Source organism: Denticeps clupeoides, chromosome 17 (assembly GCF_900700375.1).
Source record: "Denticeps clupeoides chromosome 17, fDenClu1.1, whole genome shotgun sequence".
Taxonomy (NCBI): Eukaryota; Metazoa; Chordata; class Actinopteri; order Clupeiformes; family Denticipitidae; genus Denticeps; species Denticeps clupeoides.
The window spans coordinates 10,427,686-10,455,250 of NC_041723.1; the positions used below are offsets into that span (position 1 = coordinate 10,427,686).

Here is a 27,565-nt window from a genome sequence, read left to right on the forward strand (position 1 = left end):
AATGCTTGACATTTTCATGCATGGGGAGAACATGTGAGACAATAGCAGAACGGACTCATTAAGCCTGGCTTGTTACTGTCGGCAGTAAAGTCTGACCTCTATTCGAGTGGGGTCACATACAACTCTCCCTCGGCTTGACTGCCTGAAAATATATTTTTATTCAATACGGTTTTCTTTTTCCAGTTGCCATGGCATATGGGGACTATGAACACTTCTGCATATTAATATGAACCATTTAACATTGAAATGATTTGTCTCCCTAAAAATATTTGTCTCCCAATATTTGCACTTTTACAAACCAGATCATTATATGCTTAATCTGATGAGGATGTGGATCAAGACAAGACAGTAGTGAAAAGAAGAGTGCTGTCAACATTAAGCTAGGCATATTGCCAATGTAATTGATCATGCCTTAGCCAATAAAGGGATTCAGCTCCACAGTCTACATTTCATTACTACAACAAGGTGTATTCTAAAAGTACACACAAACCAGATGCAAAATTCACTAGCAAGTTAGTATGGTGCCTTACAGGGGCTTAGATATACAGTAATTTAACACTTTAATTTCACGATTCAAAAGAATCTGCATATTTGACATTACAAATTGTTCTATTGGAAGCCTCATTGGGTGTGCATGGAGCATCTACACAAACATTTGTCAAGATGCTTTAATATTGTCATTGATACATGTGTAATATAATCTTACAGAAAATATTACTGGCCAAAAAATAAATTATCACCAAGCCCATGGGACCAGCAACTCATTCAGTGCAACCGGCACATTTACAAATTAAATTAGAAAAGATACTATAATAATAAAAAAACTAAAACACATATTTGTAAATAATAGCATTTATTCATGTATACAATTTAGTATTTTCATTCTTTTCCCAACCCATTAAGGTTTGAAGTCAACATGACAGTTTCTTAATGCAGCGTAGCGTTTGAGGACTGTACAAATTCACCCCACAATACCGTTAAAACAGTATCAGTTGCTACACATGGTTTCTATGGAACTGCTGAAGGTTATTATCTTGCATGTAGCAGCGAGTCGAGCAAAGACCCTTAAAAAGCTATTAATGCATGAGTGCTGCATCTAGAGTTGCTTTAGTGTGGCCGTACCTCAAGACAAAGGAGGAGATACTGGCTAATGTCCCTGTCAAATTTTCCATTTCTCCCACCTATGAGAAATTTAAAGACAATCAGTCCGGCAGCAAAACCCCTTGAGTCCACCATCTTTAGTGTTTATTTAACGTGCATTTCTTCTGTCTGAAGTCACAGTGAAAAACCTCTAGCCTATAAAAAAAACGCTGTATTCCAGCTGTGAACGGATTCCTGTCATTCGTGCAAAAACTATAGTAGCTTCAAATACAAGTTTTCGTGTAGATTTACATGGGTGACCAGAGACACATTGCCTCTGAAAATAACAGCACTAAAACTAGGACTCTGAATAAGAAAAAAACTAAGTTACAGAAAAGTAGAGTATGAAAATAGTGTTATCTTAATTAATCAAACAAGAAGAACATGAAAAATCCCATCTGCTTCCCTTTCCTCATCAACAAAGGGGGAGGGGGGTATTAAAAAAAAAAAAAAAAAAAAACAATAGAACATGTCCTTGTGAAAAACTGCACAGTCAGACCTGGAGATTATTTTACAGTGGACACATGGTGACATTTTTAAGATTAAATGAGGTATTGCACAGATTATTATTAGTTTTTAAGCAAAAAGGCAACAAAAATATACAGCAAAAAAGATAGACATTTACACAGTTTGAATACAATTTTGGAAGCATGACAATTTAGTGTCAGTTATTTTTAAGGTCAGTTATTTTCAGTCATCCCATTCATCATCATCTTCAAAGTCCTCGTCATCCTCATCATCCTCATCTTCGTCTGGGAAAAGGAATTCATGTCACTTATTACTGGGTTATATGCAAAAATAATAATTATATGTATTACTGAGTCATATCACAAGCATATGCAGGAAATATTATGAAAAAAAATCTGAAACCAGAATTGAGCACATCTGTGGCAAGGACTAATTAGCACTATAATTATAGCTCTAACAAAGAGGAAAGGCACCTACATCCTAGATAAACGTGACTGGATGGAATGATTTCAGAAGTGAGAAACCACATAGTGGGAAATACCCTTAAAACCTCTGAGGAGACACTTACCTGAGGAGTGAATGGCTTTGCTCCTCTTTTGCATCACCTCCATTAGAGCCCCTACAATACCTGCTGAAGGAGCCGGAGTAAGCGGGCCTGAGTCCGAGTTGTCAGACACCTGAATGTGTGCACATTCACAATTATTACATATGAGTTAGCATGAAATAAAAATAAATAAAAGTTGGGAGATGACGGCACTCACTGTCTTTAGTTGGATGCCCTGTCGGATCTGGTCTAGCAGCGCATCACGCCCCGTGCTTGACACTGGCCTATTGTTCTGTTCGACCCTCTTCAGTTGCGTGCCCTCTCTGATCTGATCCAGGAGAGCAGACTTGCCACCCATCGGCGAGGGCAGTGGTTCTCCCCCTCCACTATCCAACTCCGGTGGTGGTGGAGGGCCAGGAGGAGGAGGTGGCGGCGGTGGGGGTGGAGGTGGAGCTGCTCCGCTGGAAGGAGGGGCAGGTGGTGGAGGAGGTGGGGCCTGAGGGGCAGTGGAAGCATGCATAGGTGCAGGAGGTGGGGGTGGGGGGTGGCCACGAGAGGGTGGAGGTGGTGGCGGAGCACCCATTCCCACTCTTGAAGGAGGAGGAGGTGGAGGTGCTGAGGTGGGAGCCCTACTGGGAGGAGGAGGAGGTGGCGCTCCTCGCCCACGGGCAGGTGGAGGAGGTGGAGGAGTAGACATGTGTGGTGGGGGAGGTGGGGGTGGGCCACCACGGGATGGAGGTGGTGGAGGAGCTACAGAAAAGATGACAGAACATAGAAAAACAGCTAAAATCCAACTTGTAGGTTGGAAGTATTTTTTCAAATTGGCCACAAGGGGGCACCTCAAACCATATAACATGATGTGCTGCGTATTGAAGTCATGTTACATATTTGCAGAATTATGCTGATTCTAGGTACATCAATGTTTTTGGGCAATTGTCACAAGAGAATTATCAGTGTCGTCACCTTGCCTCCGAAGCTCATTCTTCACCGCCTCCACTCCTCCCTTCTTCTCGATGAAGTCGTAGATCACTTTGGAGGTCTCCTTGTCTTTGAGCTGAGCCTCTGAGATGCCACACATGTCAAACAAGTTCTTCAACTCAGGGTCCAGGTTGTTCAACTGTTGTGAGTGATCGCAAGCAACAGATCAGAAGTCCAACATGACTCACATTGTAACCAGCAAAACCACACAGCTCCTGGCACATTACTGAAAAATAAAACCGTTCGTTCATACTGCAAATGCTCCTAGTTATCCATAAGATGATGAGCAGATTTGTAGATTTTGGAGTGATACAGATTTTAAAAATTCATGCTAATTCCATACAGATAATACAGAAATCCATAAAATGTAATGGATGAGCATATCTCAAACTCTGATTACTTCATCATAACAAAAGTTATTACAAATATCAATGACTAAACAAAACAATTAACTAAATGTCAACTGTACAAATGTCATGTGAATAATATGCATCCATTGCCATAGCTGATCAAGGCAGCTATTAATCCAGTTCCATTTCCAGCAGCTGTTCTTAAACGTTTGTTCCATAAAAACTTTTCCTATTCATTCTAATCATTATAGTTATGATTATTAAACAGTACATGTGGACTGATCTGGCAGCTTAACGTACACTTCACCATATTGCTGAAAACAAGCATCCACTACAACTACTTTAAGAAAATAAAACATCTCTGCCCCTTGTGGTGAACTGGTGTAAGAAGCTAGAATTAAGCTCACTGGACTCCCACCTGCCAGCAGCATGCATACAAACACAAAGCACAGCGAGGTGCTAGATGTGTTACTTGGCCTACATCCCTTGGGAATGTACATATGTATTAACACACACATTATGTATTCCTGCCCAATGCTTGGCCTTGCTGGCATCTGCAGGCCGCATCTAAAACAAGAAGCAGTCCAGCTCATAACGGGAGTGGGAGACGGGCTGCATTACAGCATCGCATGCCAGGGTGCAGTCTGTATGGGGTGTTTCATCACCACCATCACACAGCTGACTTTATGCTTTCAGTGTGGCAACAGGAGTGAGGAGGAGCCTGAAAAACAGGCCGCTATTGTGGCCTGTTACTTACGTCAAAGCCCGTGTTCGGATCCCAGCCCACATGGCCAATGTGCCTGAAAGAAAGAGGGGAAAAAAGAAAAGAAAAAAAAAAAAAAAAAAACACACACACATGGCAGTCCTGGGTGAATACATGGTCTGGACACACACACACACACGAAGACAAGAATCCTTTGAGGGACAATGAGCAAACACAACATATATAGACGGGTGAGCAACGTGACAATGTGCAAAGCAAAGATAAGTGTGCAGAAAATCACCGCTGTCCTGAGCATACCTTGATGGAACATTATCAGAAAAGGTAAAGGTGTTTTGAGGGCTTATCAGTGACAAACCCACAGGATTATTAAACAAATGACATTTTAATGACATTCAGTCCTGTCTGGTATTCCCTGATAGAAGAGTTAATAAATACATAAATAAATAGACAGGAGGACGACACAAGAACAAGACTCACTGGAAGTTGCTGGGTGTCCCAATATCAGCCTTGGTCAGCTTCTTTCTCTTGCTCTTTGATTTCTTCTCCTTCTTGCTGATGCTGCTGTGAACCATGTTGTTCATGTGGGAGTTGTTGTGGAAACGCACATTGTTGATCTCAGGGTTCTTGATGTCCACCGTTGCCATGGGCAACGTGGGCCCTGCAAACAGGTCAAAGACAAGGAAAGTGTCACAGGCTGACCCCAGACACCCAAAGCACAACCTTATAGCAAGAGATGAACAGAGCCGTGGAGGTTCATCTGCACTAGAGGACCATGCAACAATGATTCCCTGTTCTTCCGTGGTCAAGATGCCGAGGGGGACTTACAAAGTTGGGAGTGGGAGTTTGCGGTAAACATGACACATACTCCCGGCCATAGCCTTCCAAAAAAAAAAAAAAGATACAATTATATGAATTTATATTCACTTATATTCACATGTGGAGGGGATTCTAGAACGAATTCTGTGGAAAAACCTCTTAAAACTTTATTTTCAAACACGAGAGCATCAAACTGGGTTACAGGCTACAGGGAACAAAAATAGTGAACCCACCGGGACTTCAGAGGATCCATTCAGTCCAGCAATACACAAGCACCATCACTCACATAAGCCCTTCCATGCAATTCTAAAGACATGTCTGCCAATCAAATAAACCGACATGCAAAGCTTGTTAAACGGGTCAGAATTCAACACTCCACAAGGTGACAATAAGCATTTACATACGGTTAGGTTTGGTAAAACACACGCTGCCGCGGCAAAAAACCAGTCGGTCACAACCAAGCCCAGAACCCCGTCCCTACCTGTGGCTGCCCCCATTAACCCGCTCTGACTACGTCTATCCCTGAGGTCTCGCTGCTCTCCCCTGGCGTCCGGCTTCCACGCGCCACCTCCTGCTGCTGAGAGCGAGTGGTGCGCTCTGTGCCGCGGTGACCGCACGGGCGTGCGGACGGGCGAGCGCGCGGGATGCTGGGACAGCGGCGCAGCGTACAGATCCTCCTGGGGCAGCGGCAGGCAGCGCAGCGGCGCTAGGCAGCTCTCGGGCTGGGTCACGCGGTCCAAAAACTCCTCAGACGGCGCCGAGAGGAAAGTGGTGCAGTACATCTTCTCCCCGGCCGGGCATCGCCGTCTGACCAGATACAATAGACGTCTGTCCACGCGGCGGGAAGTACGGCAGACGCAACAATGCAAACAATAGTCCCAGGAAAAGCTTTGAAACAGACGTCCAGCCGAAACCATCTACACCACACACATCTCCAAAAGTAAAAAACGAGGCATGCTGGGCAGCATTGCGTAATCATTTAAAACCACGTCTAATCCTAATCCCTGACATTTGCTCTGAGAATTACAAGTCATCATCTGCAGGAACAGAAGGAGGGGGACACAGTGTCCTCATTACGCTCCTGCTAGCGAGGGCTCAAAACACGCAAACTCAGATGACTTGCCACTTCTGTTACGGATAAGACGACCCCCGGTCACAAAAAGAAAATGGTCAAACCAATATACCAGTTACTGGTCAAGTCACGAGAAAGAGATGAAACCGGCACATAAATAAGTTAAAGAAAGTGATAACTGGGGCAAAAACTGACAAAAAAAGTTGAAACAATAAAGCATAATAACTGATAAGGATGTAAAAAGAGGAACTAGGCTGAAACAATACCATAGAATTGAGTATTGAGGATATGAGGAGGTACATTTCATCTCGACCTCCGCCCATCCTCTGAGTGAAACACATGCAACATTCTATTGAAACTCACCCCATGTGAACATAAAGGGTAAAAATGGAACGATGACATCGAAAAACAAACTAGATTGACCAAAACGTCACAGACCAATTCATACTTTATCCAACAGTTCTAATTTGGGTCCTCCACTAACCTCCTCTGGAACAAGGTTATAGAATTCCAACAGACACCTTTCCACATCTATTACACATGATAAGGCATAAAGACTGCTACTATCTGTTGACAGAAATACACAGCGGAGAAATTTATATAATAAAATTGGATGGGTTTTAAAAAAAAAAAAAAAAAGGAAGAAGGGCAGCAGTAATATAGAGAATGCCACTGGAGTCCTCATTCGGGGGAAACATGGAAGAATCTGGTGAACATCCTCCTCCGCCTCATTCACCTCAGTCTGGGTGAAAAATATTCCCCTGCAAATTATCAGGTGGCAGTCATCTGCATTAATAAAAGAAAGACGGCCCCACTCAGATAGAGATTTAAGATCTTTGTTTGCCCAATGCCCCGAAAGCTTAGAGTAGGCCACTGAAGGGCAAACATTTGCTCCAGGGACCTTTTTTTTAAAGAATAATATTTGAGTGGTGGCTTTCATTGTTTATAATCATGTGCATCATGTACTGTGTGCAAATCCTGCTTTTACTTGGTTGCGTGTTCACCTGCGGGACTGGAAATAAATACGCAGAGTGCTGCCGCTGCACGGTGCAGCGCAGCCACGTCGCTCCATTGAAAATAAAGTAAATGTGAAGAGTGAATGGGCCCTGACAACATGAGTATTCCATCAGCAAGGTACACTTCTCCTGGCCCTAAGAAAGGAGGTGTAACAGAGTAAATATTTATGTGAACGAGCCCCAGTTCTCACGGCATTAAAAGACTGATTCGATCAGAGGCTTTCAGAGTGAACAGCACATGGTCACAATCAGACATGCACTGTGCATTAACACAGTCGGCACACTCAAAAGCTTAAAAGAGAACATTTCCTGCTACTCATCTGCAGATGTCCTCACCTGTCAATAAAAGCCAAATTTACAACATGCTTTCATCCAGAGGGCCAGGGGTGGCCTGCATATGATGTTAACATGTGACTGAAGACGGCTGGGTGGTATGGTGCTGCAATGTAGAGTGGTGTTACAGAGCTCCAGTTTTTGCCTTGCTCGGTTTCTTTATTCAACCTGCAGTGTTCTGGGAGATAAGGTTATACTTTTTTGGTTTAAGTGACAACAGGCTTCTTAATGAGGGGAAGATTACTTAGGAACCAGACTGTGCTAAGGGGACATGCATCGTGTGGAACACCGCTGCTTCTCAGCTCGGACACTGAAGTTCGGGGTCAGGGGAATCAAGAGGCTATCTTGTTGAACTGAGCTTGTGCATGTTCACAGGGGTCGGCCACATGTGCACTTCAGTAACAAAAGAAAAACCTACCATTTGGAAGGTCACGTCTTTTTTCTGCAAAACAAAATTGAAATTGTTAACACTCTGTACGGGTGAGTGGGCAGGTAGATAAAAGAATGTTAGTGAGAATAGACGAGTGTGGTGTGGAGTGAGCGCTGAGGAGTGGAGTTTCAATTCCTTGTCAGAATCTGGATCGGAGCATCAGATTTATTTATATTAATAAATCAGCATATGTAGGAATGACGCATTATGTCCCACAGGTTTAGCCTGAAGAACGGACGGATAGAACCAGAAAAGAAGGTGTGAAGATGTGCTCTTTAACAGATGAAGAATGGTCCTGATTTCAACACTCAGCATGCAGAAGAGAGCTGAGAAAGAATATATGGAGGGTACAAAAGGACAGACCGACTAATCCACACCAGCACAACTGCACTTAGGAGGAAGAAGCAAGGAGAGGAGCTGAGAAGCAGAGGTATTGGATTAAGGTGAGGAAGAGAAAGAGCTGTTAATGTGTGGGGAAACGGGCTCCAGCAGCTTCTATTACAACAAGGTCCACACAGAGTCAAACAGGAGAAGGAAGAGATTTGCAGTATCAGTTGCTCAAGGACCATGAAATCTAAATGGATGTTCCATGGGCTACAGTATAGATTAAATGTCTTACAAGTAGTGTAAAACAATAGTGTTGACTAGTGGGCAGAGTGTCCTTGAGAAATAGTACTGGGTCTCTTGCCTTGATAAGCGCAGAGGGAAACCGCTCTGCTCCTAACAATGGCAAGAAAAAACTGAACAGTTCCTGTTACAGGGTCACCACCGTTACCTGTTTTTCGCTGTCGCCGGACGAGCAGGTCATTGAGTGCCACCCTGAATCGCTTGGCTTCCTCTTCGCTGGCGAAATTCAGCCCTACCTGGCAGGTCTAGACACAGAGAACAACGTCAGGATCAAAAACGCCTGAAACATAGACCAGAAATCTACCACAGACTACAATATAGACGAGACCAACATAACTGAATGGTGTGCCACCATAACTAAATATTTTGTGCAATGGTGGCACTACAGGCTGGGTGTACAAAGGCGTTGTGATTGTGTAAAATTCTGGGAGACCAGCAATACTTACATCTCCTGCAAACGTAATGAAATACGATCTTGAAGAACTATTGGCAAAGCTGTTGTACAGCTCCTGCTCAAATATCATTTTCCCCTCCTGAAACAGATACAAGAAGCTTATTTTATTATTTATTGTTAACATATTTGCGTTTTATTGTGAAATTTGTATTTTACACTTTGAAGATGCAACGAAAACCTCAAACAGGCTGAGGGTCCCAAGCATTGGCTTGGGCTGTGTTTGCACCCCTTGTGGCTCTTGTGATGACATGTAACATAGATCGATTTGGTTTGGATTCCTTTATACTCCACAACACTGCACAGCCTTAGCACATGAAAGGGTAGTACTGAAGACCTTACCACCTTGCCTCTAGTTTTAGTTGAAATAAGTCATACTAGACTAGAAATTGTAGATTTTGATGACTGAATCATTTCAAGAATCAAGGCTCCTTTTACTTTCTATAACTTGCATTAAATGGCATGTTCTGCTTGTGTTTCAAAGAGACTGTTAAATGCACTCAAAGGGGGTTTGATCAAAATAAATAATAAAAAAATAAAAAAAAAGTCTAGTCCAAAACGAAAAAGAAGGGGAGCGTAATTTTTGCCATGTACTGGGCCGAAAAAAGCGGCATATTATTGAACTAACACGCAACCAATAAAAACAGAGCCCATGTACTTTGAGCTACAAAAGCATAAATAAATAAATACTTACATAAATACCTGTTATGTACATTCCTTGCACTCACACACAAACACCTATACTATTTACCAACCTCAAGTGATTTAACTTTTGTTTAACGACAAATAGTATTTATTTGTGAATAATTACACATTTCAGAGTAAGTTTATGTTATTGTAAGTATTAAAACAGCCAATTGCTGTTTTATAAATAGTTCATTATGTAGCATGAAAGGCCCTCAATATTGTATAAAACCCCCCAAAAAAGTACATACTTGATAGTTGCAGCCCTAACTACACAACTCACATTATATCACTAAGTGAGTACTGATGTTAGTCATGCTGTATTTTAGTGGTGTTTAAAACTCCTTACCTATTGCAAAGGTTTTAACTAGTTTTCCCCATTCCACTTGTAAAATCCAAATTTACATTTACATAATTTGGCAGATGCTCTGAGCCAGAGCAATTTATACAAGTGCTTTAGATCATCAATGATTGAAATCCCTCATTTGGTTCACTAGGACCCGATCTTTAAATATCATTAGCTTAATAACTCAGTACCCAAAGCCTTTTTTTTTTTAAGAAGTAAGTGTACGTAGGGCTAGGCCCTTTTCCTAAAGTATTTCCTAAAAAGGAAAGTTTTTAGCTTGCGTCTGAAGGTCTTTAGTCACTTCTAGTCGAAGTTCATTCCACCACCTAGGAGTCATGACAAGAGTTTAGATGAATGCTTTCCTAGTAACTTAAGAGATGATCGTACCAGTCGAAATGTCTTAGAAACGTTTGTCCTCTGGTATAGCAGAGCTTTGGGCAGATCAGCAGCATAGCAGTAAAATGAATAAGTTTCTTCATTTTGTTAGTCTAACTGTTCAATCTAATCCAGCCGTCTGTGTATTGAAGCCTTGTACCTTTTCAACAAAGCATGTAGCATGAAACCTTTCCGACTGGCACTGGTTATTTGTTACACTCTTAATGTTTATTGGTTGATTTACTATTTACATATCTAGAGACATCATAATATGATCCATTTCTGTCTGACCTTGACATACAGTGCATCCAAAAAGTATTCACAATGAATCACTTTTTCCTCATTGTCTTATTTTACAGCCTTATTCCAAAATTGACTAATTGAATTTTTTCTTCAGAATTTAAGATCTTTCTTTGCCCAATGCCCCCCCCGGGGGGGGTTAAAATAATAAAAATAAACAAACTGAGAAATCACATGTACATAAGAACTCAGTCTTAGGCACAATTTTAAGATCTCTCCAGAGATGTTCAATCAGATTCATGTCTGGGCATTGGCTCAGCCACTCAAGAACATAGTCCTGAATCCACTCTTTTGATATCTCGGCTGTATGCTTAGGGTTGTTGTCCTGCTGAAAGGTGAAAAATGAAGCGAACTGGAGCAGGTTTTCATCCAGGATGTCTCTGTACTGCAGTCATCTAGACTATCCTGACTAATCTGAAAAACACCCCCCACAACATGATGCTGCCACTATCATGGCAGTGGTGGCCTAGCTAGTAAGTTAACAGAAGGTTGCCAATTCGAACCCCGAACCACCAAGGTGCCATTGAGCAAAGTACCACCCCCACACACTGCCCACCAAGCATGACTGCTTTAAAGCAGAGGACACCTTTCGTTGTGTCATCGTGTGCTGTGTTGTGTTGTGTTTCACAATGACAATCGCTTCACTTTCATTCTTCACTGTAGGGATGGTATTGGCCTGGTGATGAGTGGTGCCTGGTCTCCTTCAAACGTGATGCCTGGCATCGCCTGATCAGACCAGAGAATTTTGTTTCTCATGGTCTTAGAGTCCTTCAGGTGCCTTTTGGCAAACTTTTACTAAGGCATGGCTTCCATCTGGCCACTCCACCATAGGCCTGATCGGTGGATTGCTGCAGGGATGGTTGTCCGTCTAGAAAGTTCTCCTCTGTCCACAGAGGACTTCTTGAGCTCTGACAAGTGTGTTCTTGGTCATCTCCCATCTCGGCCGATCGCTTGGACTCTAGGAAGAGTCCTGGTGGTTTTGAACTTCTTCCACTTCAAGTTCAAGTTAACTTTATTGTCATCTCTTCTATATATTGTACAGATATACAGAGAGATGAGAAGACGTGGCTCCAGTTTACACAGTGCAACATAAAAGTAGACAACAAAAAACAGATGCGGCACATGAAATACAATATATAAATAAATAAGATACAAAATATACATTTTAGCTAAAAATAAAGTGTTAAAAAATGACCAGTGATATATACATGTTTACCGACTGTGCAAATAAATAACAGTAATGATAGTACAGTTATTGGTTTCAGTGCAACATGAAGAGGTAGTCCGTGTAGCAGCGTGTGCATAACTGCAGCAATGAGGTGTAAAGTGCAGAGGTGCAACAGAGTTAGTCCACAGTGCGAGTGTGTGTGTGGGGGGGGAAGTATGAGAGCAGGTAGTGTGTTCAGGAGCCTGATGGCTTGTGGAAAGAAGCTATCACGCATCCTGGAGGATCGAGACCTGATGCTGCGGTAGCGTCTGCCGGATGGGAGGAGTGTACGAATGATTGAGTCCATTGGGACCTTCAAAGCAGGAGAATGTTTTCTGTAACCTTCCCCAGATGATGCTGTCTCAATTTTTGGCAAAGGCTGTGAATACTTATGTTCATGTGTCTTCTCAAATTTTTTATTTTTTATAAATTTGCCAAAACCAGGTGCTGTGTGTAGAATTCTGAAGAAAAAAATGATTTTAATACATTTTAGAATAAAGCTGTAACATAACAAAACTTGTAAAAGTGATGTGCTGTAAATACTTTGCGGATGCACCGTACATCTGTTTTTTGCTAAAGGAAATGATAAATGTGCCAATTTGCATGTAGAAAGGGGAAGTGAGATCCGATCACACATCGGTCACCTGAGACGAATGTGGAGGGACGCTGAAATGTCCAGCTGTGATCGGATCACCCAAGACATGTCTGAACAGCCTCACTTACAACCAACTGCCAATGTCCTGCACTAGACATACCTGTCCCATCAACTTAATGGGACGTAATGGTGACAGATGAGTAGGCACGGTAGTAGGCACGGTAGTAGGCACGGTAGTAGGCACGGTAGTAGGCACGGTAGTAGGCACGGTAGTAGGCACGGTGGTCTTACCTTGATGTCAAAAACACGGATGAAGTAAGATCTCTGTGGGTTGTCCTTGACCAAACAGGCCACCCCACAGCACTTTTTCACCCAAGACACCCCCCTGTCTGCTGCATAGACCTGCACCACAGCTGAGCTGAGCGTCTGTAAGGGAACACAACCGGGCCATAATTAAACACCAGCATTTATCAAAAAAAAAAAAAAAAAGATAAAATCACACTGCCACTCTCACAGTGCAAAGACGTGTTTCCACACAATGCCAGAAGTGCTCTTTAAAGCTGAACTGAGCATTGCTTGGGCTTCAAAAGCAAATACAGAGGGGAAGAAACAGATACATGAGTGAAACCAAAGCAATGACCAGATAACGGTTTAATAAACGCCAATAAATCACAATTTTTAGAATAACTCGCTAACTTTTTTTTTTTTTTTTTTTACTTTTAACTGAGTTTTCAGCACAGTGTACTTCTTTATTAACAATTCTTCTTTTAAACCACAGACAGACCTAGGGCATATCACTATGGCATGTCTATGGCAAAAGGTCGCTGTAAATGAAGGGTGCATAGTGTACTTGCTTTGTAAATGGCGCAGAACCAACACACCTGACCTAAGATAAGTAAATTGTTTTGGGTGATGATCATTAGAACATTGAGCAACTGTGCTGAATCAGTGCATCTGATTCTACTCGATTCACCATTCGATTACAATTATTAATGCATGCATTTTCTACATTGTCACATGATAATGTTGCCGTTCACCTTGTAACAGTTGTATATACTGGTAATATGACACTATGCTGCGGGCGGAGTTAGCTGTCTGCCCCCGTCCTGATGCAGAGAGAGTGATGGAAACCCCAGCTGCGGTGTGAGGTTCTCTTTCTTCCCGGTGGGCATCCTTTCTCTGCATGTTTCACCAGAGTTTCCTCCACTACACACCGACCCAAAGCCACTTCAACCTGAAGCCACAACCGCCAGAAAAATGTCTGATTCAGACGTCCGTGGAGTCAGGTGAGGGAGGACAGAGCATAGACCATTCTTCTGTTCATTCCGCTCGGCTCAGTGTTTTTCTAAACTCCCGGTAAGACGATAATGTCATGTTGTAGATCTCTGCACAGTCAGAGATTATTAAAATCAGCTTTTCCTCCATTCCTGCTTCTTGTGTGTATTTCAAAGCGGCAGAAAGAACACTCGCCCACTTTCTATTGGTCGCGCCAAAATACGTCACTGCGTGCAGCAAAGTTCAACTCATTTCAACTTTAACCGCGATGCGAGAACCAGGCCGCCGAGCGTGAAGCTGCATGGAGTGGCGCTGTACACAGATCAGGCACCCAGAGTCACTACCAGCACTACCTTTTTCGGGAGAATTTTTATACTGCCGCCAGAAAACCACCAAACAACGTCATTATGACGTAATCAGTTATGTTCTGCACCGCACCGATGCAGAATCATCCATGTCTGCATCGCGATGCATCGATTATACAATTCATTATAACACCCCTAGTGTTTACTGTCTGATCATTTCCAACACGCTAAGCATTTTGGTTTCCATTAAAAGTGCCCGTATGTGGCAACTTATGCCAACAGCAATAGTGACATGTACAAAAGACATTTATATCAATCTATTAGGGTAAAGAAAACATTATCAAACAGCTCAACAAACAGAAAGAGTGGAAATAGAGGCCAATCGAACACCCGGCACATGACACCACGAACAACCCATGCAGCCGCACAGCCATGCAGGCCGAATGCGGCGACTTAACTGCGCATACGCGTCGTGAGGGAGAGTAATTCAAGCCCTTTAAAGCCAGCTTTAATGATGCAGAGGCGGCTGTGTCATTGAAACTCTGCATGAAACCTGCTTCCTCGTCTGTGGAAAACTGCAAGTTGAGCATTCCATGAGGGGGACTGGGGGGGGGTTTCCTTTAACAAAAAAAACCCCACTCGAGCAGTGTTTCGAGATCGTCCGGAGCCAGATGTGCCCAATCTGGGCAGCATTAAAGACCTCCCATGATCGAGTAAAAATGAAGCAGGCCCCTTTGAACACAGCCTAGCAGACATTTCATTAGCGCCTTTAATCTCGCTTCACAGAAGCTTCTCCGCAGCCTGCGGCTCCTTCACTGTGCTACCAAGGCACAAGTTATCTCAGATCTGCATTTCACTTCTTGCTGGCCAATACTTGATTTCCTGGCACGGAATGATATTTTCTTCCATTTAACCGCAGATCCTTCCCCTCCGTTGCGTTTTCTATGCTGACCGGAGCCCAAGGAAAACCAATTGTGCTGAGCTGGGATTAATGCAGATGTTGCGAGGATCACAGTTTCGGTGCGAGTTGGCCGCAGGGGGAAGAGGACAAAAATACTTTCCACCAGTGAACTAATTCGGTGTGTTTGAGATCGCGCTCCCTGAGGCGACTTTAAAGCGAAACCAAATCCAGCCACGTCTCAACACTTAAAAGGACAGCAGGTAACAGCACTTCTGACTCAGGTTTCCAAAGAACTACTCTTTTTTTAGGCATTTTTATACCAACTCATCATTTATTTTTCCAACAAAAGCAACAAACTGCTTTGGTCACCAAAATCTCCCGGCAAATTTCGACTTCTTATTTTTGAACAAGGTCAGAAACAGGTTATAGGAACAGATGACCAAAGGACTCTGCATTGCCACAGCATTTCATCTCTGATGCCAAATCTATAATAACTGGACAACAACACTGCACTCAGAACAGGGAGATCAGACACACTAATACTGGATTTTTATTAATATTTGTTACGCATGTAGTTTTTCCATGAAGAATTCAGCACATGATCAGTGACATTGCTGTGCAGTGGATCATGTCATCTTGGTCATTTTAGTTGCATATGTTGGTATTGCATAAACATTATGGTGGCCGAACCCCAAACCCCAAAGGTGCCACTGAGCAAAGTACCGTCCCCACACACTGCTCCCCGGGCACCTGTCATGGCTGCCCACTGCTCACCAAGGGTGATGGTTAAAAGCAGAGGACACGTGTCACTGTGTGCTGTGCTGCAGTGTATCACAATGGCAATCACTTCACTTTCATTTATTTTATTGAAGTGTTGCACAGTTTTGACACCCATTACACGCTGGAATATTTGGTGCAATAATTTTGTCTGACTGCTAATAGAGTTTACAGAATTTTATTGTGTTTCTGTGTCTTGTGCCTCACATGGCAAGTTTTCATACTTTCATAACTTTATATTGAAATATCCAGTAGTACTACATGTCACACTCTTCTTCATAGTTCTGACAACTAGTTGTGGGGATAAAGTAAATTGAGCTATAAAAATGTCCTTTTAATGAGTTGCACAGTCCCGTTACGATCAAGCAAAATGTGCTGATAAAGAGTATGCCGGTGTTGCCAGATAACTCACCAAAAACACACAGGGGGAAAAAAAAAAAAAAAAAAAAAAAGTCAAATCTATCTGTTAAATAATCAGGGTGTACATGGTGTACTGTTAAAGTCAAATGGGACAAATGGTTAAAGGGAAATAAGTTCCTCAATAACTATTCCAGACAAGCCATTTTCCCACGAAATATCAATTTGAAAAACAGCCAAACTGGCAACCACCTTGCAGCCTAGCTGCTGGGATTAAAACATTTCGGTCTAGATAAACAATGAACCTTATTAAAATGATTTATACCCTGTTAGTAGAATCAATTACAGAATCAATTATTATACACATGGAATAAGCAAAAAAAATACTGAAAACCTTTTATAAAAACTTATTAACCTCACTAAATGTTAATTACATATTCCTCTGTGGATGTGCCCCTTCCTTCCTCTCTCCCTCAATCTCCATTGTGCAAATTGGACCCCTTCCATCAGCGGCCCTCACTCTGATAGGGGACAGGAAGAGAATGCGATGAATGAACGCATGACTGCTGGAAGGCGGCCCTGACGCCATGCCTCATATTCACTCATTCCCAGCCAGAATGAAAGCGCCACTTTCTTCTCCGCCCCGGCTCATTCGCCTGGACTGCCACGGCCTTGACAGTGGAGCCCACAGACCAGCCATGCATATGCAAACAACCTGGGTAGAAAGTTGGACTACTTTACTGCTGAATGGCCTCAATGTCGTGCCCGAGGCCCAGATTTCAACTTTCTTTCTGACAGAAGAGAAATCTCACCAACTCTGAAATGCGGCCAACGTGCCCGAACCAAAAAGAGAGAAGGAGAACGACTTAATTATGCCGACTGGTCACTACGGCGTTGCCGGAGCTGCAGTCTGCAATGTCACAGCATGAACGGAGTGGGGAGTGACCGGTCCCCGTCACCGGGGCCGCGACAGTTCTGCAACACATAACCAGAACTTATACCGGGGAGCCATTCACCTTCCACTCCGAGATACGGCGAGAGTCGCAGAAGTGGCTTTCAGAATGGGTTCTTTATCCAACGCATGCGTGAACGTGACTTTCAGAGATGTTCACAGGCTGTCTGTAGAGGAACAATAGTACTTCTGCTCACGACGACCACGTAGAGTCTGTGGCAGGTGGAAAGATGACACCAAACCACGAAGTAAAACCAGATCACACGCTGGGCCCAAATCCCAGGTATGAAGAATGAACCCAATAACTCCACCACATCATGGTGAAATAACATAGAAGCCTTCAAGATGTCTGAGAGTGGTTTCTGGCTGCATCTCTAACAGCACGGCGCCGTAATATTTTACTAAAAAAAATAAAAAAAACCTGGACGCGACAGGGGAGGACGCAGGTGAATTCTGCTCTACACGTTTATCCCCAACCCGCCGCTCCAGGCGGGAAGACGGCCAAGAAAAGTGTGGAATCAAACGTTCCTGTCACAATTCCCCCCCAAACAAGAAGAAGCAGATAAGAAACTTACGACGCATTTCCTGCCGAGGTGGGAGAAGAGCCCGTCGTTCTCTTGCGGGGTGAGGAGGAGGGAGCCGATGTTCGCCACCCGCCTCTGCGGAGGATGCGCGCTCATGCTGAAGACGTTCCGCGTCCTTTACACCGGCGGACAGACACCTCGCTCGCTCGGCGAAGGGGTGTTAGATGGAGTAAACGCGGCCATTGGTCATCGTGGCCTGTGGCCAGACCCTTTGGAAGGTGTACCCTGACGACAGGAAGCTGGAAGAGGCGCGTCTCGCCGCGCAAAGCCCGCGTGTCTCCGGCGCTAGACGTCCATCCCGCAGAAGTTCATTTCCTTTAGTTTAGTGTCAGCAAAACACAAACTTTCATTACAAAACTCCAACTGCAACATCGATTCCTCAATCCAACATGGCAGCAGGAAGGACGACCCATTATGAAGAGCAACGCAGGGGAGGCAAGGCAGTTCCAATGGCGTCTTAATCCCTAATTTAATATCGCGCTGTGCCTGTTAAATCAACGTTTATTACACGGTGGGGTTATTACAGAAAACGTAGAAACACAAATTTCTATATACAGGATGAAAGTGAGGACATGTGAGAAATGGAAACCCCTCCGTTTGCGTAATGGTCTCGCCCTGTTTTCCTGAGGATTTTGCAGTATGCGGATGGGCGCGCGGAGAAGGGAGGAGTCAGACGGCGCAGCGCGCATTGCGTTAAAGCTACATAAATGGACATTACTCTCATTTTAATTGCATCTACGATATCACTGGCAGCATAATCCTTGTAAGCGGCTATAAAAGCGTATTTACCGCCAACAGTCTTATAATATGTTTTATAATAGCTCTAATAGTTTTGTTCAAATATGAACGTCATCCAGTTGAAACTCGGGTGCTTATGTGCCAACGTCTGAGCCATTTTTAAATGAACATATGATCTAAAGACACATTATTTTGCATTATATTTTCTCTTGAACAGAATTGACAGCAGTGCATCATAAACCTCTTAAATCCACAGTAAAAGTTCCGTAAGGCTAAACGCACGAACAGGTGTAGGAGCTTGAATGCTTTCATGGCCTTCGGTTTAAAATTTGCATGTAGTATCCTCAAAGATCCTGCCAACCAAATACACTCCTCCTGGATTCATGTGAGATTATGTCATGATTATGTCATTATGTCATGATACAGAGGGCTCTGTCCGACTGGGACACTTGGTCATATGTCATAATCTTTTCCTCCTGATAAACAAATGCAGTCAGGCAGGAGTGATAAGGTGTACAGATGGACCGATTTGGTGTGCGGACGTCCCACCACGAGCCACCTGGCCTATTCTTCCTGCAGTGGGACAGGGCAGATCGACTCCATCAGGGCAGTACATGCATTGCATATTTATTAATTTGTCTTACAAAAATAAGTTTCCTCCCTGATTCACGTGGGGTGACTTATATAATAGATAAAAATTCAATTAACAAAATAAATTGCTAATTATATTAGAACTAAAAGAAGCTGGTTTGTCCCTTTACACGTGAGGTTTGGAAGTTGGGGCTGAGGTGTTAATTCTGTTGCTGTTTTAGTCACTATGCCCACAGGGAACTGACAGAAGGTTACGAAACAATTTGGAAGCAAATAGCACAGATCGGTGGGAGTTTTACAGGTAAAGTGACCCTCCCTGTCGCATGCTTCTCACCGATAAATGAACAATACTGCAGATGCAATTGCAATGGGCGTTAGATGGTTGTAAGTGTATGGGGGGTGGTAGTAGCCTAGTGGGTAACACACTCGCCTATGAACCAGAAGACCCAGGTTCAAATCCCATTTACTACCATTGTGTGCCTGAGCAAGACACTTAACCCTAATTTGCCACAGGGGGGGACTGTCCCTGTAAATACTGATTGTAAGTCGCTCTGGATAAGGGTTTCTGGTAAATGCTGTAAATGTAAATGAATGCCAACCTACTGTTCACCATCTTCATCTCTAGGTGGCAGCAAATGCATAAAAAGGCTAAAATCCTACCCTGCTCTATACCACTCATGGATCTGTGGAGCCTGTGTTGATACTTTTAATTGAACCTTTTACATCACACACATGGCAAGATGGTCGGGCAAACTTTCAAGGCAAAGATAAACAGTAAATGATTGTGCCTTATAGACATGATAAAATAAATGAACCTATATTTATTTATTACTAATCTAATTTGATTGTAGTTCCAAGTGGGCTTGCTCTAACTTTTTTTAGAATGTCCTGATGAATCAAATTTGAACTTCAACACTGTTGAAGTGGATGTCAATGTGAAATGAAGCAAAGTTTACAATTTTATGAAAAGTTTTTAAAACCCACCAGTCTAACAGGAGTACATTTCAATTAACTGTACGTTATGGGACTAGCCTGTCAAAGCTCATATACGGAGAGGGCAACTGTCATTGTTTCCACTGCTGGAAGTAATGGAATCTATAGTGAAATAATATCTACTTGAATAGTCTCAGGGTTCCTTTTTTCATTTATGGAATTTAGCAGATCATATGGGGTAAGAAAGAATCGTATCAGGGAATAATGCACTGTGAGAAGATCTATAGAACAGATCAGTGGAAAATGAAAGAGCTGGGGAGAAAAAAGGCTGACTTGAAAGGAAATGGTGTGGTATGAAGAATGTGCTTTGAACACAGTGTTAGAATAAACAGCCAAAATGTTGTATGGCCACAGGGGATGTTCCCACCCTCTCTTCAAATCTGAATGTTCCCGACCCACACCTAATCCATCTGATATAACTGTAAAAGCAGACCCCTTGGAACTACCTTGAGCAAACTTTGATATTACATTACCAGGGACACATGGAAATGAGATGTTTTCACAACTGTCAAAACAGAAATGAACTTGAGGCTTTACCTGACATAACAGGATAACAACAGCTGTTATAATATTGCATAACACCGTGTGTCTTACAGGTACTATAAAACGTGACCAGCAAAATACCTTATTGTGGCAAATCATTGGACTATTGACATGACTATATTGGAACATTTAAAAAAACCCTAAATTCAAGCCCAAAGGTCAAATTTGAACAGGTTTCATGGCTGTCTTCAGTCTTTTCTATCAAGTCTTATTACATATATTCTATGTCAATGCAGCTTTCAGTTTAAGCTTGAACCCCAGGATGTGAACTGCAGTATTCATAATATCGTTTATTAGTTTTCTTATTTTTCAGGAAATTATTCATCCTAATGTCAAAACACCTTAAATGTTGCAGGAGTTTAGTTGATGTCTGACCTATGGATTAAAGAATATATATATTATCCTGTATATCCAGTGTTGTGTCTCATTGCATTCAGTGAGTAGTGGTCATATTCATTTTGTATATTTTATTTTTTTGTAAAGGCTGAGCCAAATCTATCATTTTACAAATGATGAATGTACACAGAAACTAGTTCATTTTATTGTGAACACTGCACATATCTTATCACATACATTTTAGTCAACAGCCACTTTATTTTTATCTTCAGTGCATGGTCTGCACTTTGGCTCTTAAGTCCATGTTTTTAACCACCCCTCTTTGTAATGTTAATAGTCTGCAGATGAGATTCACAAAATTATGGCGTCAATCACGCATCTTATTGTCTCAAAGTAAAGGTTAACGGGCCAATTTAAGGCTTAAGGCGCTTAACCTTACAGTCTTCTAGTTGTGCTCGGTCTCTGTGTGTCTTTATAACCCAGCGGGTACACTTCTAAATTATGTTATAAACAGCGTTAATTGAAGCAGAGCCCAGGCCCGATCATGCCATCGCTGCTGCCAATGTCAGGCAGGTCAGTGAGGAGGAGCTAAAACAACAAAAGGGCTCAAACCCAATGCCTTCAATGAGCGGTTGACTTACTTCCAAAGCAACCAGACAAAGAGGCATCACTTCTGCAACGTTTACGCGTACAAGGGACATTTTTTGTATTTGCTGGATACACTCTGCATGCATTCTTGAGGTTGAAACAACCTTCAGTCAACCTTGAGTCTTCAACCAAATGGTCACATGGGAGAGAACATTCACATAGATGCAAGTAGAACGGTAAGCAAATGTATATTTGTGTCTTTGGTTTACAATAGTGTAGACATTCAGGCAACACTGATAATGAGGCATGTTTATGTACACTAATGCATTAGACTATTATCCATTAATTAAGGTGCAAAGAGAAGTAGAAATAACCCATTACCCTTCATTAATAAATATATATGTATGTAATCTAGTCAAAAAGTAACATTTGTAAAAATTTGCATATGGCCTTTTTGCTTTATTTCTGAAGCACTTTATAGGACTGCTTTATATGCATTGCACATTTGGGTGTGCTTAGTTTAAAGACCTTTCATGTTTGCAATTAAAAAAATTGCACTCCAAAAATAGTGAGCACAGACATGATATCACAAAATCATTTTCTGCTGTGTTCAGAGACAGATCTATGTTAGCTGGGACCTCGGCTGAGCTGCAGGTGCAAAGGCCAAGACTTTACCAGTATAATATGTTTCCCCACTGATGCTTTACTGAAATTAAATAATGCAAAACTGCATTAAAGATTACAGCTGACTTAGCTTGATCAAATAAAAATAGTCCCATTGCATGATTGAAATGAACCGTGTCATTCACCTTGCTCAAGTAAGTCTGTGTCATTGTTTACTGCCACCCTGACCATCTAAAAGGACACGCCCAACACGACATGGCTGCTGAATTAATGTGGACTCTGTTACTTACCTTGTGTTTGTTTTCAATTCCTGTCACAACCTTCGAGTAGTTTTTTTGTGTTCCTTTTTGGCCTTCGTGCCAGATCCTTTGTGTTCACAATGAATCCTTTACATTAATTCCCAATGTCCTGCTTCTGAGCCTCATTCCCCTTGAACCCCAAGATGTGACAGTCACCCACACAATGGATGCTATCATCAGCAGTTCAAGCCATGGTCTATTTGCCATCACCAGGCAATGATGTTCAATATTATGTGCTGCTTGAATCAGCCATGAATATGAATGTGCCAATGAAAGAATGAGTCCAGGAGCTTGGTTGGTGAGTCTGTGTGCTGTTATTGATGCCCATTACTAAGTTTGCTGACTTCCATCATAAGCAGTTTTCTCTGCAATTTATTTGCTGCGGGATAAAACAACCTGTTTTTACAAAACCAAGACATCAAAACCAAGACTTCAACCAAAGACTTCTGGCGAGCATGACCTCAATTTTTACCTGCTTGCAAATACATATATAACCTTGTAACAAAAAACTGCTGTCAGTTTTGCATTACAACGCCATAACTGTTAATATGAATTGCAAAGCATTTTAACGTATGTGTAAAAAAAAACACAGCCATTTGCACAACCAACCACTGTGGTTAAAGCCACCAGATAAGAAATGTATATGTCAGTTGATCACATCTTCCTCATAAACAACGAAAATTCTGTTCATGACATTTTTCAGGATATAAAATCCACAAGGTTTCTGGCACAACAGATCACATGCAGGTTCCTTCAAAATGCCAACATAACACAGTATATTTCCCGTAATGGTGCGAAGTTGCAGACATGGGCTGTTTCTTTTTATACTCCCGTTTCCAAATGACTTCTTAATGAAAGGCAGGACGGAGAGAAACACACAGTGATTACACTGGAGCTGACCAATCAATTTATCCCAATTACCCACACATGGACAAAAGAATTTCTTGTATCTACAAAGAACTGGTGAAGAATTTTGTGCCACACATTTTACAGACAAAATCTATAAATGTCTGGATGAATTTCATCATTTTAAAACTAAAAAAACTAACATAATGGATGTGTATTATGATGTTTTAAGGATCTTAAAGTTTATTACTGTAACTGTGAGAAGAGTAAGGGAACCAAGGTCCCAGAGTACATCTGGATTCAATCACTTCGGCTCCCCACTCTTGTAACCTCTGCAGTTTTGTCTATTTGGGAAAACATAGAGGCTTCTGACAGTCAGAGTCTGCCGGTATTTTTTTTTTTTTGGGGGGGGGGGGGGGGGTCTTTTTTTGTGGTGAGGCATGGCGGGTGGCTTTGAGTTTGATGAAGGCCAGGATGACTTCGCTCACTCTTGCTGCTGGGCATGTCTGCAAGTTTCATTGTCATTTCTCTGGCACAGAGAAATCTTCTATTTCACTTGGACAGAAAACCACCTTCGGCAAAAACGCGTTTTACTTCAAGGTTCATGTATCTTTGCTTTACCCAAAACATGCACTAATTTATCTCTGCCGACTTGTTAAAATAATACATGAGTCCATGAAATGAACAGCCTGCAGTCTGGTTTCGATAAACATTCACCGACCAGCAGATTTAAGACGCTGTCCCCCGTCCTCAGCTTCTTCAGTGGTTTCCCAACCATGGCCTGGTTTTGTGGTGACTGGAAATTACTGCTGATTTTCCATGTCTCCCCTTAGTGGTGTCCACAGTGGCCAAGAATCCTGAGAAACGGGTTCAAGATTTCCCTCTTTTGGTTTGAGTATTACATAAATATTTGTGCCAGTGTACTGTACGGAGCACGAAGGACAGAAACTGAAACTAGAATGAATAATTTGGAAAATGCAGTTTATGTTGCATATACATTTGTGCTGAACGTGGACTGAGGAGAAAACATGGACAGACTTGGACAGGACAGCGCTTTGTATCTTGGGCAGTGAATAGACAGGCATTGTCCCGTGGAATTTGGAACAGTGCCGCTCACACCGGCCCTTTCGATTATTCTTGCCAAGCGAACCCGAAAATGTGTTCTGCTGAAAGTTTTGATGTATTTTTTTCCCTTCCTTGCAGGGTGGTATGGAGGGACTGTATTAACATGGCTGGGAACAGGGTGAAGCTAATAGGCTGGCTGCTCTTATGCATGTGCGCGTACCGGGGGGTACAGGGGGACCAGATGAAGCAGGCCCGTGCTCCCCTGCTGCCCCACAGGCCCTTTGTTGTGGTGTGGAATGCACCTACTGAGTCCTGCCGATTACGGTTCGAGGTTGACCTGGACCTGAGCGTTTTCGACATAGTGGCCAATCAAAACGAGACTCTGAGTGGCCCTAATGTCACCATCTTCTACCACAGCCACCTGGGGTACTACCCCTACTACACCAGTACTGGGGTGCCCGTCAATGGTGGCGTCCCACAAAACCAGAGCTTGACAAAGCATCTAAGCAAAGCCCGGGCTGACATTGACAAGATGATACCTTTTAAGGATTTCCGAGGCCTGGGGGTCATTGACTGGGAGAACTGGCGTCCACAGTGGGTGCGCAACTGGGGATCCAAGGACATCTACCGGAACAAGTCCAAGGAGCTGATCAGGAAGTTGCACCCCAGCTGGCCACAGAGCAAAGTTGAGAACGAGGCCAAGGAGCTGTTCGAACGGGCAGGCCAAGCTTTCATGAACCTCACTCTGCTGCTAGCCGAAAGTCGGAGGCCACACGGCCTCTGGGGCTTCTACCTGTTCCCCGACTGCTACAACTATGGCTACAAGCAGCACCCGCTGCGCTACACGGGCGAGTGCCCCAACGTGGAGCACGTGCGCAACGACCACCTCATGTGGCTGTGGCGGGAGAGCACCGCGCTCTACCCATCCATTTACCTGGACTACGAACTCAAGTCCTCTGCCAACACCGTCAAGTTCGTGCACTACCGCGTCAAGGAGGCCATGAGGCTCGCCTCGATCGCCCGCAACGACTTCACGCTGCCCGTGTTCGTCTACTCCAGGCCGTTCTATGCCTATACATTTGTTGTTCTCTCCGAGGTAAGTTTTTTTTTTCCATTGAAAAAGACTAAATCAGCAGTGAATGCTTTAAATTTCACCACTTGTTGTGCAATACAGACGACCATGTAAACTGAATAAAATGAAGTGATCCCTGTTCAGAAAACATTACAGCAGCCTGTCAACTTGAGTCATTCCAGACCACAATGCAACATAAATCTTGAATGGCACTTCTGACGTGTCCAAACTCCCACTTGATATTTGCTCCACCGCAGGGAGAGGGTTTGACTGACTGGCCGAGGTTTCAAAATCTATCAAAACATCAGGAAACATATGACCAGAATGCTGTGCTGAGACAGGAGAGCTCACATTCATTCACATGGCATGTTGTAAGATTAATGTGCACCCCGATTACGCCACTGGAGAATGTTAACTGCAAAATGCAGACACATTTTGAACCGATAAAGATTTAACATAATTCATCATTCAAAAGCAAATCCCCCCTGAACAGCTTGCGTTCTTTTCACAGAGTGACCTGGTCCACACCATTGGGGAAAGTGCGGCACTGGGGGCAGCAGGAGTGGTGCTGTGGGGGTCGTCTGAGTATGCGCGGTCCGAGGTACCCAACGTTCAACTGACCACTAAAATGTAATAATTCGATACAGATTTCTGTCAATAGTAATATGAAATCATGCTGCATTTCTCCCCGTCTTTCTGTGGCATTAGAGATACAAGTGACAGTCATTTGCAGGGAAAGGTCATTTCATTTGTTGCATTCTCATCATAATTAGTTAATGTGTTGCTGGAGCATCCCTCTCTCATTGCTGCTGCAAAACCATTCCTGCAATACACAGCATTCTTTTTTTTTTACGCCCAGTAGCATTCTAAACACTTGACATATTTGTGCAGATGTTTCGGAATGCATAACATGTACAATGCTGCCCACAGGATATTCAACATGCATGTATTTTTATTTAAATATAATCATCACACATACTTGCCACACTGGTTTTACTGCTGCATGAAAATTATGTGATAATTATGTGAATTAATGATGAATGATTTGAATTTAAAAAAATGGGTCCCTATGAGACAGCATGCATATTTATTCATTGTTGTATGTCGCACACTACGTACACAATGGAATATTCATGTGTGTTTAGGGTAAAATGTTGCTCCAACATCAATTATGATTTGTAATGACATTTAATTAACAAAAGGCAAAAGGCACATTGGCAGAAAAAATAACAGAAAGGGCAACGTACACAGCGTACGTGGTTTAAAGCATGACAGGGAAGAGTAGAAAACACCACACTGTGTCATAGACCACAGTGATACTGCAAACAAGCTCTTTCAGGCTTGGAGAGTGATGCCATTGTGGACAAAATTATCTTTAGTTCCCCTGGCTAGAGAAAACGTGTCCACTGGCTTGGTAGCTTGAGAATTTTGTAGAACTTTCTTCTTAACACGGTGTGACTCAGTGTGACTAGATATTCTGTAGAAATATCATCCTGATGCCATATCAGTTTACTTTCTAGCACAAATGTAATTTATTTGTCTATGTTAAATGCAGAGAAACTGTCTCACAGTGAAGAAGTACATTGATGGTCCACTGGGCCATTACGTGGTCAACGTAACATCTGCTGCTAAGCTGTGCAGCAAAGCCCTGTGCAAAAAGAACGGCAAGTGTGTGCGCAAGAGCCTAGACTCTGGAGCCTACCTGCACCTCAACCCACGTTTCTTCCACATCCAGCACAACCTTGGTTCCCGGGGTCCACGATTCCAAATCACTGGCCACCTCAACAGCCATGACATCCTGGACATGAAGCACAAGTTCACCTGCCAGTGTTACCAGGGCTGGACCGGTATCTACTGTGAGATGCCACAGACACTGCAACCTCGTCCTCGCCCAAAAGACAGTGTCCTTGAAGACCTCCTGGTCACTCACTTCTCCTGCCTGTCCATCATAATGTTCTTGGGCCTCTGTCTCATCATCAAGTGTCTTGTACTCTAGCGGTGGAGTAAAATCATTCTGTTCTTAGACCACGTTATACAAATTATGACAATCGCAGTTCCTGAATTCTCCTTATGATGTTTGTAACAACAGAGATTACATAACCGAGATTGTCTGTACATTTCGATTTTTTCACTAAAGTTATATTTCTATTAAACAAAAGACATTAAAGGCAAATAATATTCAGTTTGAATTTGCCTTGTTTCATACAGCGTCTCAGTGTAAAATCACATTGTATAACTGCGACACATACATATTTTTTTGGAT

General features: G+C 42.8%; 2 protein-coding genes across 4 annotated transcripts; one reads left to right on the top strand and one right to left on the bottom strand.

The window, feature by feature from the left end:
* Positions 1-836: 836 nt before the first annotated feature.
* wasla (WASP like actin nucleation promoting factor a) lies at positions 837-18,030 on the bottom strand. 3 transcript variants are annotated; one of them, XM_028958969.1, is made up of 11 exons: positions 17,599-18,030; positions 12,748-12,882; positions 8,945-9,031; positions 8,647-8,743; positions 7,860-7,883; positions 4,682-4,862; positions 4,238-4,280; positions 3,116-3,269; positions 2,370-2,902; positions 2,177-2,285; positions 837-1,892 (listed from the first exon to the last, which is right to left on the bottom strand). In XM_028958969.1, exons 1-11 carry the CDS (start codon positions 17,701-17,703, stop codon positions 1,831-1,833), a joined length of 1,530 nt encoding a protein of 509 aa, XP_028814802.1. In that variant the 5' UTR covers positions 17,704-18,030; the 3' UTR covers positions 837-1,830. The 3 variants fall into 3 exon arrangements, with proteins under 3 accessions (XP_028814802.1, XP_028814804.1, XP_028814803.1); XM_028958971.1 differs by lacking the exon at positions 7,860-7,883; XM_028958970.1 differs by lacking the exons at positions 8,647-8,743; positions 8,945-9,031; positions 12,748-12,882; positions 17,599-18,030 and having other exon boundaries at positions 5,502-8,619.
* A 3,420-nt stretch (positions 18,031-21,450) lies between these two features.
* On the top strand, positions 21,451-27,484 carry hyal6 (hyaluronoglucosaminidase 6). Its single transcript, XM_028958513.1, has 4 exons — positions 21,451-21,632; positions 24,369-25,326; positions 25,814-25,903; positions 26,858-27,484. Exons 1-4 carry the CDS (start codon positions 21,619-21,621, stop codon positions 27,296-27,298), a joined length of 1,503 nt encoding a protein of 500 aa, XP_028814346.1. The 5' UTR covers positions 21,451-21,618; the 3' UTR covers positions 27,299-27,484.
* The last annotated feature ends 81 nt before the right edge of the window (positions 27,485-27,565 follow it).